Source organism: Salvelinus sp. IW2-2015, linkage group LG15, assembly GCF_002910315.2.
Source record: "Salvelinus sp. IW2-2015 linkage group LG15, ASM291031v2, whole genome shotgun sequence".
Lineage (NCBI taxonomy): Eukaryota > Metazoa > Chordata > Actinopteri > Salmoniformes > Salmonidae > Salvelinus > Salvelinus sp. IW2-2015.
In genome coordinates this window covers 61,094,901-61,114,085 of record NC_036855.1, presented here as the reverse complement: position 1 = coordinate 61,114,085, position 19,185 = coordinate 61,094,901, and the positions used below count along the sequence as shown (strand labels likewise).

The window sequence follows — 19,185 nt, the reverse complement described above, 5'->3', positions numbered from 1 at the left end:
AGGCGCTTTTATATCAAATTTAATGAGTGCCCTCCACACTGTAACCACAGTAACAGAGTAGCATAATCCCAGACACACAGACACATCAGAATGATGCATGCAGAGTATGTCAGGCATTAGAATAGCATGAGGTGAAGGMTTCATTCCAGGATACAAATGGAACACAGTTCAAAATGTTTGGTTTATTTTTAAGTACAAATGTTACAATTCGATAAAAGAAGGTCAAAGAACAAATAAATACAAATGGGTTACTGTGTGTTTTACGATAGTTGCCATAACATACAGCATAGAGACAATAAGCACACAGTGAGGCTGTCAGCTGACCGTGTTGCCGGGGCCACATTCCTCCCTGTGGACGCAAACAAAACATACCAAACAGTGATATCACTACCACATAGTTACTGTTAAACATAACATGATGATATTGGTATGCTATTGCAGACAAAAAACATAAATCATTGAACAACACCCATCAATAAGACCAACTAGTTCTTTCCCTCTTTCTCATGAGATGATCTTTATCCATGTCCCTGAGTCCTTAACGTTTGAATCATTACCCCTGTGAATTCTTACCTCTGAATCCTTACTCCTGTGAATCCTTACCCCTGTGAATCCTTACCTCTGTGCTCTAACAGGACATCCCCCTCATACTGCGCCAGGCCCAAGGCATGTCTCTGCCCACTGTTCAGCTCCGCCCACTGCTTCTCTGTGACCACCCACGCCTGTTCCACATTCAGCCACGACAACTGGACCGCACTGAATACCACCTGACAGACACACACACACACATCGTGCATCAACTAACAAAATGGGATGTGGTTTGGAGAGCATTATTTAAACAGCATTATCCAAACCAGCTCTTAAGTATCCTGAGGTGAACCAGAGAGAGACTCACAGCCATCTTTGTGGGGGGAATCAGGGCGATAGCTTCGGGGATGAGCCCCTCCACCTGCTCCTGTACCAGAGCAGACAGAACCATGTCCTCCAGACCCGCTGGACAGAGAGAAGGAGGGAGAGAGGACTCATGTAATGAGTGTGCGTGCAAGAGGGGTGGATTCACCGGTCACTACCAACTAACTATTCCTTATAGTTAAGGATCAAATACAGTACACTGAATATACAACAATAAAGCTTTCTGAGTTTAAACCCCTGCCCCATTTGAACAGCTGTACCTGCTAGTGTGCCGATCTCAGTGAAGACCTCGGGGCCCCAGTTACTGACAGGGCCAAAGGCCTGAGGACTGGAGAGATGGACGGTCAGAGCCTCCATCTGCTGCTCTGAACACGGCAGGGCCAGCTCCCTCAGGAACAGAGCAGCCATGCTGTCAGTCATATAGCAGGAGGACTCATTAGGACTGAGTTGATGGAAGCATTATCACCAAGTGGAATCAGACAGCAAAAAATGACAGATTTTTGCCTTTTGCACTATAGGCTGAGGTATGTAATCTAACATTTCTGTGGTTAAAATAAAGTGGGTATTTCTAATACATGACTGACCTGAGGTTGTAGGGGTCCAGTCTGTTGATCTCTGACAGTGTTAAACCACAGAGCAGGTGTCCTAGAGAAGCCACTTCTACAGCTCCGAGCTGCTCCACCTTCAACTTCCGCTTCCGCATCACACCAACAACTGCTGCTCTCATCTGAAARGATACACAGGGTTGGAGAGTCAAACAACTTACACCAGGAGTGGGCAACCCTCCACACTACAAATATCACACGTGAGATTGGAATATGGGAGCCTRGTCACCTTTTTTGGGCTCCAGTCGGTCAGAGCCCCCAGGTAGGCCAGGACACCCAGGTCAGTCAGGTTAGTGTCCTGGAGCTCTCTCTCCCCCAGCTCAGTGACCAGACAGCCGAGCCCCAGGACCTGCTCTGGCCTCAGGCCTCTAACTGGACTGTAGGCCTGGAGGAGGGTGAAGGATAGTGCACAAAATACACAACACATTTCCACTGTCAATCTTTAGCAGGCAGTGATGAAAACCAAAACGTCTCCGYTGTTCTGAAACTAACCTGCCTGAGCTTTACCCACAGTGCTCGGCGCTGCTCAGGGCTCAGTGAAGCGTCCTGACCTATGACCTCCACGCACTGCCTCAACTCCTCCCCTGCCATCCGGCTCAGCTGATTGGCTGTCCATGCTGAGGGGAAGGTGCCTCTTATGTCACCACAGCTTGGGACTGGCACTGGATAGATGACATGAGACCGCAATGAGTTTAGAACCACAATGCAWTATCATCAAGCTTTCCTTCAGAGCTAGTGGGTATGATACATTTGTGATATAGAGAGCTGATCAATGATGACCTTTTCTCCTCCTGCTCTGTGCTCTGATGACCCCCCGTATCAGGCTGAGGATCCTCTCTCTCTGGCCCTGCTGGTCCACACACTGGGACACACAGGCCTGACCCACATCACTGTTCTCCCAGCGCCACTGACCTGCCAGAACCTCCTCCACCGTGTCTGCACTCAGTACCACCTGATATATGGTAGTAAAACACACACTTAGCACATTCTGCTAAAAGTACATGCATGCAATCACATACAGTACTGCAGGGCTTTATTTGTCATCACCAATGATAAAGTGATAGTCATTATAAAGGCACTTGATGTTTCGCCCATTGGAGTCCTCACCAGTGGGATGGAGTTGATCTGTTTTGGAGAGAGAGTAAACAACAGTCTGCCAACAAGCTCCACATCACCAACCGTCCATGCCGATGCCTCTCTACAATAAACACACACACACCAGCTTTCTGTTATAAATGCATACATGACAGATACCCACAAGCCCAGTGCTGCCATAACCAGCTCACAACCACCCCAGGCCTCCCACTCTACCATCTCCTAAAAGAGASCCAGCTGTCTCTCACCCCAGCAGGTCTCTCCCAGTAAGCAGAGCAGCCAAGTCCTTCAGGGTGTCCCAGGGCAGGCAGTACCCCCTCAGCTCATCCAGCTGCAGCCCCAGGGCCCCTCTGTCCACCAGCCCCAGGGTATCCCTGTCCAGGAAGGGCAACAGGGGCCCCAGGAGGTCCACAGAGGCCACCCTGAGCTCCCCCTCAGCCAGGCCCTGAGAGGTGCCCTGGATGGACACATCAGAACACAGTTACTACAGTATAATTACTGCAGGTACTACAGTATAATGACTACAGCTGACAACAAAGCACAATCCGTTTAGCTGATTATTAAGCATTCCCACCCTGTATCATTACGTTTGGATGAATTGATCAATGTGTATGTTTTATTAATCAGGAGTATTTCGTCATAATAATATTATAGTCTCTCCTCACCAGCACAGTGATGGCCTTTTCTGCTAAGGCCATCTGCTTATGACGGGGCAGCTTGAGGAAGTCCACAAAGTMCTGCTGAATGTGAGCCAGGATGGCTGTCAGTGAAGTATTAGACAGGCTCTCAATCAGGTTCACCCTGGGACAGCAGGAATAACCAGATTAATATTGTATAGAGAAAGATTAAATGTTGGCCCATTTATACAATATATTTTGGAGTGAATGATATCTTACGGTAATTCTGCAGCAAACCAGGGGCTTATACCATCCAGGTCTTCCTCTGGTCTTTTCCGCAGCTCCTCTACAACGCATTTCCTCTGATAACAAAACACAAAACATCTGAACAAACTAGTATGAAATAGGAAGCTCTGAAGAATTCCATTAATACTTTTCTTGACATTTGATATGGTAGATAAAATACTATAGATAAAGAAAGATGTATCTAAATATAGATAAATAAAAGGAAGGGGTGAGAGAGAAAGAGGAGGGGAGGGTGACACGAGGGATACCATGTGGGTAGCTTGTGGTTCCTCACCAGAGCTGGTCTCACCCCTCCCGGCAACTCACTGACAAACTGAAGCAACTCTGAAAAATCGGTTTCATTGGTCCAAAGCTTTAGCCAATCACAGCTCATTCCACCAGCAATATGGCCCAAGTCCCTAAAGACCAAATAGATGATTGGATYAATACATTGTATCTGGAAGACTGCATTGCATTTGTAATCCAGGTAAGTGAAACTAATGAAACTGGGTACTGACTGAGTCTCCAATTTTGTCATGTAATGATTTGCATGAATATCGRATGATATTCAATAACACAGCACATACCCATGACACCTAATAACATTTGACTTACTCTACAGTGTCTCTGGTAATGATTTCAGATTGATGGGTCCTCTTGAAAAGTAGCTGAGCCTATATAATTCAGAAAGACAACGTGTGTAAGAGAGAGAAAACAGGTGGTGAAAGGAATCTAATACACCCTTGACTCTGACTAAATCTATTTAAGGTAGGCATTACTAATTTATATTCCCCCTCCAGACTATTGTACTACATCCAAACCAATTTTCTTGATGACGGCTGAGGCGTATGGGGTATTAATATCCTGAATGGCTCATGTGAAGCATATCCAATGATTTGCAGATTAATGGGAGCCCAGGCCCACACTGGCAGCTTGGCAGCATGGCTTTCGCTCTAGAGCAACAACAGTAATGATGCTATACCATAGCCAAAGGAGTGGGTGTTTATGTAGTGTTGTCTGRTCAGACAGAGCATAGTGGAGATGGATGTGCACCTGTTGGGGGGACCATGGCAGGTCTCTGTACAGGCTCATATCTCTCAGGAATGTCTCTCTATCCAGAACCTCTATCAGCTCCCTCAGGGGCACAAACGGCAGGAGACATTGGAGCTGCACTGTGAAGTTCCTTGAGTTGCTGGCTAAAGCCTTTTTTAAAAGCAAAGGAATAAACAATGGAATATGTACCTGAGTAATAGGTTAAGTACTGTACTTATGGAATTACTTCCAGGTAAATTCACAATGACTAGCCGTATAAGGTAGTTGATTGACAGCATAATTGGTTTGTTGGCATTTAAATTCCACCATCTCTTTACTGTGTCATAATCTGCTCTCAGTGTGGTAAGAAAGACAATGCAGAGCCACTGGAAATGATGAATAAAGAACCGTTTGACAGCAAGGAGAAAGTAATCTCCCCACAGAGAAACAAGAGCACCTTACCTCCTGCAGTGCCCTGTGGAGCATGGCTCTATGGGCAGGCTTCAGGTCAGCCAGTAGAGTGCGCCAGCACTGGCAGTGAGTGTTTCCACTGATCTCAGACCAGTGTATGCCTCTGAGCACAGCAGGGGACAGGCCAGACAGTAAGGGCTTCAGCCTGCACAGTGTATCCATGGTGAGCTGACAACGAGAGGATCATCATGCATATATGGCCTCGTAAGAATGCACAACAAGCTGTGTAGATTAAAACATAACTGAAGAGGTCACTAATAAGCCTTTACTTACATTTGTGTCTTGTGAAATTTTGGATAATATCTGGAACGCCTGGAGGAAGTTAAAAACAACATGTAATGTTCACCCAGCAGAAAACAACATACCGGTAGATTCAGTGTGTAGGCATAGGCCATGCAGTGCTGACCTGTGCTGGGGAGAAGCTGGGCAGGCCTGGTTGTGTTAGCAGGTCCAAGAGCTGTAGTGAGGGCAGTGACTGCAGGAAGGAAGCCCCTAGCTGGGGCAGTAGGCCCCTGAGGGTGGCCAGTGCTGGAGGAGGTAGAGTGCTGGCGTTCAGAGGCCGCACCGCCTGGACCAGCCAGAGAGACAGCTGAACATGGCAAGAGCAGGGTCAGAGCCCCTCACATATGATATGGACTGTATACATATACAAATGGCAATACTGATATTTTTACTGATATCCTAACAGGTGTMTAGGAGGAAAGAATTGTCACACTGCCACAAAATGAACTTGGAACTTTTGGAGTGCATCCCATTTTTTTTTTTACATGCAATTCTCTCTCACCCTGCCTGAATCACTGATGAGTCCCTCAGACACACAGATAGCTAGCTGCTGCCAAAGAGCAGAGGACACAGGGGAAGCCAGCAGAAACGGACGCAGCTCCTCTGGTTTCAGGTAACAAACCAGAACTCCCAGCCTGTTGAGAAATAATGCCCTCGTCTCTCTGGTCTAATACTCTGGTAACTGCACAAAGGGACACTGTGGCTCTGGTCAGAACTAGAGCACTATATGCGGAATAGGTTACAACTTGAGACAAAAGACCRTACCTCGATATGTTATCACTGGTGAAGTTCCTTTTTTTAATGAATAGAGTCCGTAGAACATGGCGCCCCCTTGTTCCATCCAGACTGGTGTTTCCCAGAAACTCCACCAGGGGACTCAGCTTAAGGAGGGACATGATGACAGAGTAATGCCAATGCAGTACACAATACTTCATGAAAATATCTGTAGAGTAGATAAGGACTGAGATGTCTAACCTGGTCTGATGTCAGCTGTTGAAATTGGCTGACTGGGAGGTGTGGGAGCAGTGGGAGGATGGAGCTGAGGAAATATGGTGGCCAGGAAGGGACATCTCCCACCACACTGGACTGCAGGAGCCTCTTCACAAATGCCTGTTTCTGTGGAGACTTCATCTCTGTGCTGTGGTCACGGATCGCCATCAACCTATGATACAACACAGAACCAGTCAACACGATTACCTTTGACCTTTGGCATAAAATGGCAGCTCAGGTCTAGTAACTCACACACTGGTGTTGACCATCAGGGAGGTGGGGAAGRTCATGATGTCAGAGACGGACATGAAAGGTATGAACTGTGATAGGTCGACGAAGAGGTCAGGGGTCACACGAGGGAACTTGTGGATGAAGGCGGACGTCATGGTCTCCATGGCCTGCAGTTCTCTTTGAGAGGACTGGGGGAGACAGTGGTCTTTATTGACAGTAGTAGTAACTTAGTAACATCCCTACTTTCCAGCATCCATGACTAAACTGAGAGTGTTTGAGGGCAAACCTGAGTGGTCTCTACGTGCAGCTGGTCCCAGCTCTGGTGCATGTGAGACAGAAACCTCTTCACCGCATCTTTCTCTGCTGACATCACCAATGTGCGGATACTCTCCCTGGGCATTTGGAGGTACTCCTGGAGAGAAAACAATGTTCACCTRAGTACAGGTAACCAGTCAATCTGCATCTAAGATCCCAACTAACCGTTTTATAAAAGTGTACAGTACCTGCATTAGMACTCTGAGGGCAGAGGAGTTGTCCTCTCTCTCAATGAGGTCCCATAATACAGGCTGTCAGGACAGAGGAGGCATTCACATTACCTTCATGTGTCTATGTCTGTGTGTATGTGTTCTATGTATAAGGTATGTGGCTTACACTGAAGCAGCTGAGCAGGTCCTCTTTGAGAGCTGCGCTCTGCTCCCTGCGCAGGAACAAGCCCACGGTTTGGAGCACGCTCAGTGAGGCGTCGGGACGTAGAGTTGCCCAGAATGAGGCGTTGTCAAGGAGACTGGAGAGGAGGATGGCCTGACCCAGGCCCTGCCTCACCTCCCCCTCCCCCTCATCCAGCCCCGCTGAGAGCCCAACCACAAAGTCCAGTACCCTCAGCACGTACCCCACAGCCCCCACCCAGCCCCCGCGCTCACCCCCATCCACCTCACACACACTCAGCCTGTGCAGTGCCTCCACCAGCAGCGGAGCAGGATTCACACACAGCTGTGATGTGTCAAAGTCGTACGGCGCCGGGAGCATGTCAAAGAACCACTGGAGGAAGCACTTCCTGTCCTCCTGTTCTACATCCAGGTCAACGCAAAGGTCAGAGAACTGAGGATAGGCTGAGAGTAGCCGGCGGTAGAGGGTGGCATTGCTACAAACATACTCCCTCAACCCCTCTGTACTGACACAGAGCTCCAGCAGGGTGGCATTGGTGAAATGCTGCAGGCTCCACTTCCTGTAGTCACATGTGTCTTCTATGGATTCAGGGTGGGAGGAGTTGTGGAGCCTGGAGCAGTACTCTGCAGCCCAGCTGCCCTCCGGAAGGGATGTGTGGGAGGGATGGGCCTCAGGGGACTCGCTGCCACACAGGGCTGAGACCAGAGCAGAAGTGTTGGGCAGGAAGCAGCGTCTGAAGTCCTGGGCGCTGAGGGACCTGGTGCCCAGCTGGGCCAGGCAGGCTTCGTCAGGCCCTGGGCTGCCCCCGCCCTCCACCATCTCCCCTGACAGCTGCACACACAGGTCACCTATACTGGACTGGTTGAAATAGTGGTAGTCCTTCATCTCTGCAGCCTGCAAACATCACAGGCAGAATGTAGTTAAACATTGTGGAGAAGTTAAAAAAGTGAGTTGAGAACCCAACTCTTTTGCATTCAGAAGTGGGGTTTGATCATGGACTGTACCTGGTGTGCTCTCTGCAGCCAAAAGGAGSTGTTGGCACACACAGTGTTGTTAAACTGGTGWGCGAAGAACTCGCTGCAGACGTGMACCCACAGGAAGTCATCCTCGGCTGCAGACAGGTACCAGGCGGCGTCGGAACACGTGGCGTGTAGGTCGGGTCCCAGCTGACCAACCTCCGGGTCCACAGACCCATCGTCCCCGTCAAACAGGTTACAGTAGAGGAACACAGTGAAGTTGGACACCCCTGTAAGGCCTGGGATAGAGGCGTTACACGCTGCTTCCAGGATCTCTGCCGAGGCAAAGTACCCCATCTCTCTKAGGTGGCTGTGGCCAACTTCTACTGCCTCAGACTGGGGCTTGAGGAGACGGGAACGGCGGGGTACTGGGGTTGAGCTGGGTGGTTGTTTCTGTTTGGGCGCCCTGCTGGGTGACAGGGCTGGTCTAGGGCGAGAGGGGCGTGGTGGGGGTCTGGGGTCCCCACTCTCACCCTCTATGGCTGGGCAGGAGAGGAAGGGAGGGGTGCTGGGAGGGCCCTGCGAGTTGAAGCCCAGAGCCTGAGCATTCCACGTGACATTATGTCTGATCCCCCTACAAGTCACAGACAAGTGGAGAGAGTATGGTAAACTAAGGTACTACAAACAACATACATTTTCAATTAACCTCATATTCTTTGTGAGGGAAAGTTATAAAATGAAACCATCATGATGCATGTAGTTTATATTATAAGCTTAGTTTTTTCTCGATTACTTACCATAAGATTAGCTGTCTCAGGTCACCTTTGAAAAGATAGATTAAAAAAAGATAGATTAATGGAAAATCACAGACAGTGTAAGAGAGCTAGTGAATATTATGGTAGATCAATGGTGGAAAAAGCGACTTGCACCATACAATCGGGCCTGATGTAACAGCATAGCTGGGCTCACAATGCCCAGGAGATAGTGTTACTGGCATCAATGAGAGGGCAAAGAGATTAGCCAAAGCATGGGATGCAGGGTAACACCGATCCTCTCAATGACTAACATGGCCATTATGATTTAAAGCACTGTCAGTTCAAACACTCATGTGTCATGGGTTTCAGTCTAAATCATTCATGACTAATGAGTAAGAGCTGTTTGAGACATATTATCAGCTTAGTATGAAGGGAAATTCAATTCAAGAGACCTTGATCAACATGTATGACCTGTCTCTGACATGTGTTTTATAAGAACAGTAAAAGTAAGAGCATATATACTGAACAAAAATATAAATGCAACATGTAAAGTGTTGGTCCAATTTTTCATGAGCTGAAACAAAAGATCCCAGAAATTTTCCATACGCACAAAAAGCTAATTTCTCTCAAATGTTGTGCACAAATTTGTTTACATCCTTGTTAGTGAGCATTTCTCCTTTGCCAAAATAATCCATCCACCTGGACAGGTGTGGCATATCAAGAATCTGATTAAACAGCATGATCATTACTTACACAGCCGCACCTTGTGCTGGGAACAATACAATTTGCAGTTTTGTCAAACAATACAATGCCACAGATGTCTCTTTTGAGGGAGTGTGCACTTGGCATGCTGACTGCAGGAATGTCCAAAAGAGCTTTTGCCAGATAATTTAATGTTCATTTCTCTACCATAAACCGCCTCCAACATCGTGTTAGAGAATTTGGCAGAGCATCCTGAGTAGCACAGCGGTCTAAGGCACTGCATCTCAGTGCAAGAGGTGTCACTACAGTCCCTGGTTTGAATCCAGGCTGTATCACATCCGGCCGTGATTGGGAGTCCCATAGGGCGGCGCACAATTGGCTCAGCGTTGTCCGGGGTAGGATGTCATTGTAAATAAGAATTTGTTCTTAACTGACTTGCCTAGTTAAATTAAATCCAACCACAGCTCAAGTGTAACCACGCTAGCCCAGGACCGCCACATCCGTATTATTTCTGTCTGTAAAAAGCCCTTTTGTGGGGAAGAACTCATTCTGATTGGCTGCGCCCCTGCKCAATTATGTGAAATCCATAGATTAGGGCCTAATGTATTTATTTCAATTGACTGATTTCATTCTATGAAGTGTAACTCACTAAAATCTTTGAAATTGTTGCATGTTGAGTATATATTTTTGTTTAGTATAGCTAGCCACCAGGGTTGAGGCTCAATTCCAGTTGAATTCAGTCAAATCACAAAATCCTCAAGGAAAGAAATAGGAAGTATTCCATTCATACATTGAATTTCAGCTCATCCACTGAATTGACTAAATTGAAGTGGAACTGACCCCAACCTTTTGGTGAATGGGGAGCATCATGGACTCACCTACGGAACATCTGCCCTTATGTTTGGGCTGTGGCACGTCCACCACGCTGCTGACATCATCAAGCAGCGCCATGGTAACACGGGACACCTTTCTCCTCAGGTTGCCGTACACGGAGCTGCCCACCCTGTGCAAGAATCCCCTTCTGAGGCCGTCCAATCCCTGCAGCAGGGCAGGGTTTTGCTCTGCCAGCTGCCCCGCCCTCTGTCCCCCATCGGAGCGTGATAAAGCCTGCAGGAGCAGTGTCTGAAGGAAGTCCAGGTCTCCCCCCATGTCCCTTCTGTCCCKAACGTCCCCTTGAGTGGCATTCCCAGACAACCCCTCCTCTCTCAGGGCCTTGGGGGGCATGCTGAAGGGTTTCAGGCGCCCAAAAGCAGCCGAGCCCCTTCTCTGGTTGGCCCCCATCCCCGCAGGGTGCAGGTTCACCACGGGCTTCCAGTTGCGTGTCTCCATGAAGCGGAGGAACTGTGTTAGCCAGCTGACACTGAAGGCACATTCATTGCGGCCCCTAAGGGCACAGATGAAGCCCTGCAGCCCGGCACTGGCCTGGCCATAGGTCCCGCTGACCAGCGCCTGCAGGGCCGCCTCAAGCAGGGCACTCACTGTTCTCCAGTTCTGGGACAGGAAGTCAAGCAGYGGCCTATGGGGCTGCCGCTCAGACAGGGACATGAGGCTCTGCAGAAGCCCCAGCAGCCCGTCCCAGTGAGGGCTGCCTCTCAGGGACAGGAACCAGTCCTGGAGTCTGACGCTGGGCCTGGGGGGCTCCCGGCTGTCCCACTGGTTCAGCGCAGCGCCCCCCTCTGACTGGATAAAGGACTGCAATACCTTCTCCCACAGTTGTTCCTCGTCAGAGACAAGCTGTCGCTCCTCCAGCTCAGCACCCATCTCCTGGAGGTACATGGAGATATTGTAGAGGAAGCCTGACAGACGGTGCCTGTCCACAGGCTTCTGGAGGGAGGGGAGGCCCATGCTCTTACTGGGCAGGAGGCCCAGGGTCTTCAGACTTCCCATGATGCTCCTCACCACGCTGTGGACCTGCTGGTCTTGGGTTCTCTCCGGGGAGGCAGGCTCTTTGCTAGGATACCACCRCCCTCCTTTACGCCATATTGATACTAACTCCTTGAAAATGGGCTCTCTTTGGTCCTCTTTTTTACTTGCTGGAAATGATGTTGCAAAGCCATATTTTGAGCATGATACAGCAAACATTATTAATATCAAGACATTATCACACCATTACACTACATCATAACAAGAAATTGTAAGATACAGTCTCCTCACCTGAACTCTTGGTGGATGTATTGCCCAGTAAAACAACCAACAGTGTGATGCGCATGACCCTAAACACCGCCATCTTCTCTACCACCTCCAAGCCAGTGCTGATGATGTCACAGTGATGTCACATCTGTCTCTGAGTCCTAAGTCTGATTGATGTCATATCCCTGAGTTTGGACTGCATCCCCTGTTACAGCCTTCCTCTGGCAATGGGTTGGTGTCAGTAGGGTGGACACAGGGAGTAGAGTGTTTAATTGTAGAGTGGACATTAAACCTTAATGACAYGCCACCGTCACCTGACCACCTTCCCTCTCACAATAGAGGTGTATTACCATGGATTTCAATCAACTAAGGTATATTCTTTATTCTTTCTATGAACTTGAAGCAGTTTTGAGTGAGACTTTGAAATATGAAATGCACAGAAGGAATACAAATACTGGTACTAAATAAGTTGTTTATCTATCCAGAAATATTCTCTCTTCAAACGGGAAAGACATTAGACATCTTAGACATTATGAGAGCATGAAGATAGGTTAACATTTGCCACCTATGCATCTCTATCCATATACTTGGGATTTGTTTGATGTCCCAAAAATACTAAACAGGAGCCATCTGCAATATCAAAAGGAGTATAAAGAGAATTATAATTGTTTGTACTCACCAATGACGCTCTATTCAGTTCTTCAAATCCTTGAAAATGTGTTTATAAGGCTTTGTGAATATCTCCATAAGTTCCAGGTATAAATGTGCACTAAAACAATATTATTTCACCTCTTTTCTCTCTGTCTGTCCCTCTCACTTTCAACTTCTCTCCCTCTCTTTGTTTCCCTGTCAGCCCCTCCCACTCCTACTCTCCCTCTCTGTGTTTATCTTGTTTTGTGCACCTGCTCACCCAGACCCTGAGATCCAGTTGGATGAATTAGGACCATAGCTTAGCCTCATATTTCAGTGGTATCCCCCTATCTTGTGCCAGCTGACTGTTTTATAAGGTGAGTTTAACGCAATGGAGGACAGGACCAATCAAATCAAATCAAATTGTATTAGTCACATGCGCCAAATACAACAGGCGTTACAGCCAAATACAACCTTACAGTGAAATGCGTACCCTAACCAACAATGCAGTTTCAAAAAATACAGATAAGAATAAGAGATAAAAGTAACAAGTAATTAAAAAGCATCAGTGAAATAACAATAGCGAGACTATATACAGGGGGGTACCGATACAGAGTCAATGTGCCGGTTATTTTAGGTAGTATGTACATGTAGGTAGAGTTATTAAAGTGACTATGCATAGATGACAACAGGACAGGACAATGGACAGGACAATGGGCGGGACAGGACAATGGACAGGACAATGGATAAAGTGTTGTCTATACGGCGTTAAGGTTGCATGTGTATGAACAAAAATAAACTTMAACAAAACTCTATGACTATGTCATACTGTAGAYGTGGTCCCTTCTATCAGGGCATTTACTATAAAATGTTTAGATTTCCCCATGATATGTGAAACAACCCACTTTAGGAAAGAATAAAACAAACTTGTTTTGCTATATTTCAATAGTTCTTTGCATCTAATATGTTGATTTCGGTGTTGTTTTGAAACAATCCCAAGGTTAGGACTGTCAGCTTGATTCACAAGCAGGGTTCAAATCTGGATGGTATTAATCACACCCAGGTTATCTCTCCCATTCTCTAGCTGTCCCATGTCTCCCACTGACTAATTCTCTATTGAGCTGTCTCTCAGCTAGGGCTCATCCTGTGTGACTCTAGGTCTGTGGAGTATAGGTTTACCCAGAGGGCCAAGCCAGCGCCGCTCTGTGGGCTGTCACAGAGCAGACACATCCATCCTCCGGTCACTGCAGCCACACAATCAGGCCCTGTACTGGGCCACAGCGGCAGGCTCCCTGGTGTCAGACCGCTGTCTGCAGGCCCCGTAACCTGAGTGGGGAAAGTGAAAGGATCCCTCCCTGCCCCCCTGGCCCTTTAACTCTGTGTCACTGTGGCCTGTTGTGGAACAATAACTTCCTCTTGTATTATTGATGCTGTAGGGAACAGCAGTCAGTCAGCGCTGTGGGGTTCAGTTTGCTAAAGGAATATATAATGAGAAACAGGATAGCGCCAGCCTCTCTATCTGTGTRCCTGCAAAACACACTGGTGAGACCTTCGAAACAGAGGATGCTGGAGAGACAAGGGACCTGTTTGAATACATGAAGAGTGCATCCTTCCCATAGAGATAGATACTCTATCTATCTCTATGATCCATCCATCCTCCCCTCTTGAAATAATCACTGGTTGGATGGGTGAAGGCAAGGATGGTATGGTATGTATTTGTGGATGTCCATCATCCATTTTGTATGATACTGTATGCTACAAATTACAATTTGTATGATATGTTACGAATTTGCAAAATGTATCATATATTATGAATTTAAATMTGTTGTGACTAACGTTAGCTAGCTGGCTAACGTTGGCTAGGCTAGGGGTTAGGGTTAGGGTTAAGMTTAGGAGTTAGGTTAAAGGGTTGAGGTTAGGGTTAGGGGATGGGTTAGCTAAAATGGTTAAGGGCATTTATAGTAAATGCCCTGATAGAAGGGACCACCTCTACAGTATGACATAGTCATAGAGTTTTGTTAAAGTTTATTTTTGTTCATACTCGTCAGTCTATTCTTTTTCTGAGAAAAAAGGGCTATTCCATGAAAGATATTGCCAAGAAACTGAAGATCTCATACAACGCTGTGTACTACTCCCTTCAAAGAACAGCGCAAACTGTCTCTAACCAGAATAGAAAGAGGGGCGGGAGGCCCTGGTGCACAACTGAGCAAGAGGACAAGTACATTAGTGTCAAGTTTGAGAAACAGACGCCTCACAAGTCCTCAAATGGCAGCTTCATTAAATAGTACCCGCAAAACACCAGTCTCAATGTMTCACGACTTCCGCCGAAGTCGGCTCCTCTCCTTGTTCGGGCGGCGTTCGGCGGTCGACGTCACCGGCTTTCTAGCCATCGCCGCTCCATGTTCTCATTGTTRCATTWGTTTTGTCTTGTTCCCTGCACACCTGGTTTACATTCCCTAATCACACTGCATGTATTTATTCCTCTGTTCCACCCCATGTCTTTGTGTGAAATTGTTTTGTTACGTGTTTAGTGTGATGCGCCAGYCTGGTTTTCCCCCCGGGTATCGTATTTTGACCCGTTGTATGTATTTGTCATACATGTGTATATTTGTGAGTGTTTTCGCGCTTATTGACTTTTACCTGTGGCTGGAGGATTTTTGACGCGGTTGCGTCTGTCTTTTGTGCTTTTGCCAAATAAAAGTGTCCCTGATCACAACTCACTMCTCTCCTGCACCTGACTTCGTACCAGTAGCGCACAACCTTGACACAATGTCAACAGTGAAGAGGCGACACTGGGATGCTGGCCTTCTAGACAGAGATGCAAAGAAAAAGCAATATCTCACATTGGCTAATAAAAAGAAAAGATTAAGATGGGCAAAAGAATACAGACACTGGACAAAGGAACTCTGCCTAGAAGGCCAGCATCCTGGAGACGCCTCTTCACTGTTGACGTTGAGACTGGTGTTTTGCGGGTACTATTTAATGAAGCTGCCAGTTGAGGACTTGTGAGGCGTCTGTTTCTAAGGGGCCAAAAACGTTTTAATGGTAGTGTACATAAGACAATACTTGTGCAAAACTGAGAGTACTTTTAGATGATTTATCCAATTGTTTTACACTACCAAGTTACCAAGAAACATACAATGTWACAAGTCATCGTCAATATTTTACAAAATAAAATGCATTATCATTCCCATACAATTATTACAGAGAATCAGACAAATTATGCTACCCTCTGCCTATTAGCTACTTAGTTTATTCAAGACTTGCTTTTCAAAGATGTCCGGAAATGTACACATTTTGCACTGTTTTAGGAAGCAATCACTCCTCTTTTGCTGACTACAAATGATCTATTACTGGGCTAATAACTCACTAACTAGCAAAGGATATGAGCAAAATGTGCACACTTGGCTACATGCAGCTCTCGCTTTGATCTCAAAACAACTCACGACCGCTCATGCTGTAAACACAGTCCAGCTCAAAGTAAATGGCACAGATCCATGTATGGCACTGGTCTATTTGCATTTAGGTCTATTTGCATTTAGGTCTACTGATTGGTTATGCCACACTGGCCTGTGTAGAGAGAATGGGCTGAGTACTGCTTGTCAATGCAATGGAATCCTACTCCAATGCGTTCTGCCTACAACAAAATCTCTTGCGTAGTTAGTTTCACATAGTTAGTTTTACATAGTTTGTTTTGTTTCTGTATGTTGCATTGAAAGTGACTAATATTGCATTGATTCGATCACAATTGCCACAGTAAAGGGAAACGTTGATAGTGTTAACTAACAAGGAAAACTCTAGAAAGTTCAGTGAAGTTAAATCTCGTGCTTCTCTCCATTTCTAGCTACAATAGTCATTTACAACATTAACAATGTCTACACTGTATTTCTGATCGATTTTATGTTATTTTAATGGACAAAAAATTGGCTTTTCTTTCAAAAACAAGGACATTTCTAAGTGACCCCAAACTTTTGAACGGTAGTGTATGTTAAGATCAAATTACATTAACCTCTACAGAATCGGTGTCCCCCCACTGGACGGTTAAGCTAACGTAGGCTAATGTGATTAGCATGAGGTTGTAAGTAACATGAACATTTCCCAGGACATAGACATATCTGATATGGGCAGAAAGCTTAAATTCTTGTTAATCTAACTGCACTGTCCAATTTACATTAGCTTTRACAGTGAAATAATACCATGTTATTGTTTGAGGAGAGTGCACAATTATGAACTTGAAAATGTATTAATAAACCAATTAGGCACTTTTGGGCAGTCTTGATACAACATTTTGAACAGATCAGTCTAAAACTTTGCACATACACTGCTGCCATTTAGCGGCCAAAATCTAAATTGTGCCTGGGCTGGAAAAATACAGCTGGAAAAATACATTATGGCCTTTCTCTTGCATTTGAAAGATGATGGTAATAAAAATAGGATGTTTTTTTCTTTGTATTATCTTTTACCAGATCTAATATGTTATATTCTCCTACATTAATTTAGGAGCCTTACACTGGGCACACACCGAGCAGGATGAAACATAAACCCTCACATCCTTAGCCAAAGTGGGCCACCAGTACTTCCCACTAAGACAGCGCACTGTCCTACCGATCCCCGGATGCCCAGAGGAGGGTGACGTGTGGGCCCAATAGATCAGCCGGTTGCGGACAGCAGACGGAACGTACAGACGCCCAGCTGGACACTGGAGGGGAGCGGGCTCTGCCCGAAACGCCTGCTCAATGTCCGCGTCCAGCTCCCACACTACCGGCGCCACCAGGCAAGAGGCGGGGAGTATGGGAGTAGGATCCATAGGCCGCTCCTCTGTGTCATACAGCCGGGACAATGRGTCTGCCTTAACGTTCTGGGAGCCTGGTCTGTAGGAAAGGGTAAACACAAAACAGGTGAAAAACATGGCCCACCTTGCCTGGCGAGGGTTCAGTCTCCTCGCCGCCCGGATGTACTCCAGATTGCGGTGGTCAGTCCAGATGTGAAAAGGGTGTCTAGCCCCCTCAAGCCAATGTCTCCACGCCTTCAAGGCCTTGACGACAGCCAACAGCTCCCGGTCCCCCACATCATAGTTTCGCTCCGCCGGGCTGAGCTTCTTCGAGAAGAAGGCACAAGGGCGGAGCTTCGGTGGCGTACTCGAGCGRTGAGAGAGCACAGCTCCTATCCCAGCCTCGGACGTGTCCACCTCCACTATGAACGCCAAAGAGGGATCCGGATGGGCCAACACGGGAGCATGGGTAAACAGAGCCCTCAAGTGACTAAAAGCCCTGTCCGCCTCAGCTGATCACTGCAAGCGCACTGGGCCCCCCTTCAGCAGTGAGGTAATGMGAGCCGCTACCTGACCAAAACCCCGGATAAACCTCCGGTAGTAGTTGGAAAACCCTAAGAACCGCTGCACCTCCTTTACCGTGGTGGGAGTCGGCCAATTACGCACGGCTGCAATGCGGTCACTCTCCATCTCCACCCCTGATGTGGAAATGCGATACCCTAGAAAGGAGATGGACTGTTGGAACAGGCATTTCTCAGCTTTGACGCACAGGTCATGCTCCAACAGGTGACCAAGCACTCTGGGCACCAGGGGSACATGCTCAGCACGTGTAGCGGAGTATATCAAACTGTCATCAATATACACCACTACACCCTGCTCGTGCAAGTCCCTGAAAATCTRGTCTACAAAGGCTTGGAAGACTGATGGCGTATTCATCAACCCGTACAGCATGACGAGGTACTCATAGTGCCCAGAGGTGGTACTGAAAGCCGTCTTCCACTCATCTCCCTCTCGGATACGCACCAGGTTGTAAGCGCTCCTGAGATCTAGTTTGGTGAAGAAGCGCGCCCCATGCATTGACTCAATCYCTGTGGCTATGAGCGGTAGTGGGTAACTATACCTSACAGTGATCTGATTCAGACCCCGATAGTCAATGCACGGGTGCAGACCTCCCTCCTTCTTCTTCACAAAAAAGAAGCTTGAGGAGGCGGGTGAAGTGGAGGACRGAATGTACCCCTGACGCAGGGATTCGGAGACATATGTTTCCATAGCCTCCGTCTCCYCCTGTGAGAGGGGATACACGTGACTCTTGGGAAGTGCAGCGTCTACCAGGAGATCTATCGCACAATCGCCCCGTCGATGAGGTGGTAATTGAGTCGCCTTCTTTTTAGAGACGGCGAGAGCCAAATCTGCATATTCAGGGGGAATGCGCACGGTGYAGACCTGGTCTGGACTCTCCACCGTAGTAGCACCAACGGAAACCCCTAAACACCTACCTGAGCACTCTCGCGACCACCCCGGGAGAGCCCTCTGTGGCCAAGAAACAGTGGGGTTATGACAAGCTAACCAGGGTAGGCCCAGCACCACGGGAAACGCAGGAGAGTCAATATAGAAGAGACTYATTCTCTCCGTATAACCKCCCTGCGTCACCATGCCCAAAGGCGCGGTGACCTCCCTAATCAACCCTGACCCTAGTGGTCSACTATCTAAGGCGTGAACGGGGAAGGGCACCTCCACGGGAACGATGGGGATCCCTAAACTATGGGCTAAAGCTCTATCAATAAAATTCCCAGCCGCACCTGAAACGACYAGCGCCTTATGCTGGGAATGCGGGGAAAACTCAGGGAACGTGACAAACACAAACATATGTGGTGCCGGCTCACATGGGGTGACACCAGAGTGCAATGCCTGCTGCCTCGATTCCCAGAGGAACCAACCCGGCACTGACCGGCAGTGTGACCTCTGCGGCCACAGATGGTGCATGAGCGGGAACCCCCTCCGGTCTCCCTGCACACCGTCCCTCCCAGCTCCATGGGTATCGGAGAGGGGGTGCGG

At 47.6% G+C, this 19,185-nt stretch overlaps 1 protein-coding gene across 2 annotated transcripts; it reads right to left on the bottom strand.

The window, feature by feature from the left end:
* Positions 1 to 162: 162 nt before the first annotated feature.
* Positions 163 to 16,855, bottom strand: LOC111975020 (stereocilin). 2 transcript variants are annotated; one of them, XM_070447317.1, is made up of 30 exons: positions 12,409 to 16,854; positions 11,754 to 11,950; positions 10,478 to 11,632; positions 8,940 to 8,964; positions 8,191 to 8,776; positions 7,172 to 8,080; positions 7,024 to 7,086; positions 6,807 to 6,932; positions 6,542 to 6,708; positions 6,275 to 6,461; positions 6,065 to 6,180; positions 5,802 to 5,934; positions 5,424 to 5,606; positions 5,291 to 5,329; positions 5,009 to 5,185; positions 4,568 to 4,717; positions 4,130 to 4,188; positions 3,810 to 3,933; positions 3,509 to 3,591; positions 3,278 to 3,413; positions 2,861 to 3,069; positions 2,625 to 2,715; positions 2,298 to 2,469; positions 2,010 to 2,179; positions 1,747 to 1,902; positions 1,497 to 1,639; positions 1,173 to 1,321; positions 896 to 993; positions 620 to 767; positions 163 to 349 (listed from the first exon to the last, which is right to left on the bottom strand). In XM_070447317.1, exons 2-30 carry the CDS (start codon positions 11,824 to 11,826, stop codon positions 261 to 263), a joined length of 5,916 nt encoding a protein of 1,971 aa, XP_070303418.1. In that variant the 5' UTR covers positions 11,827 to 11,950; positions 12,409 to 16,854; the 3' UTR covers positions 163 to 260. The 2 variants fall into 2 exon arrangements, with proteins under 2 accessions (XP_070303418.1, XP_070303419.1); XM_070447318.1 differs by having other exon boundaries at positions 5,424 to 5,585; positions 11,754 to 16,855.
* Between the last annotated feature and the right edge of the window lie 2,330 nt (positions 16,856 to 19,185).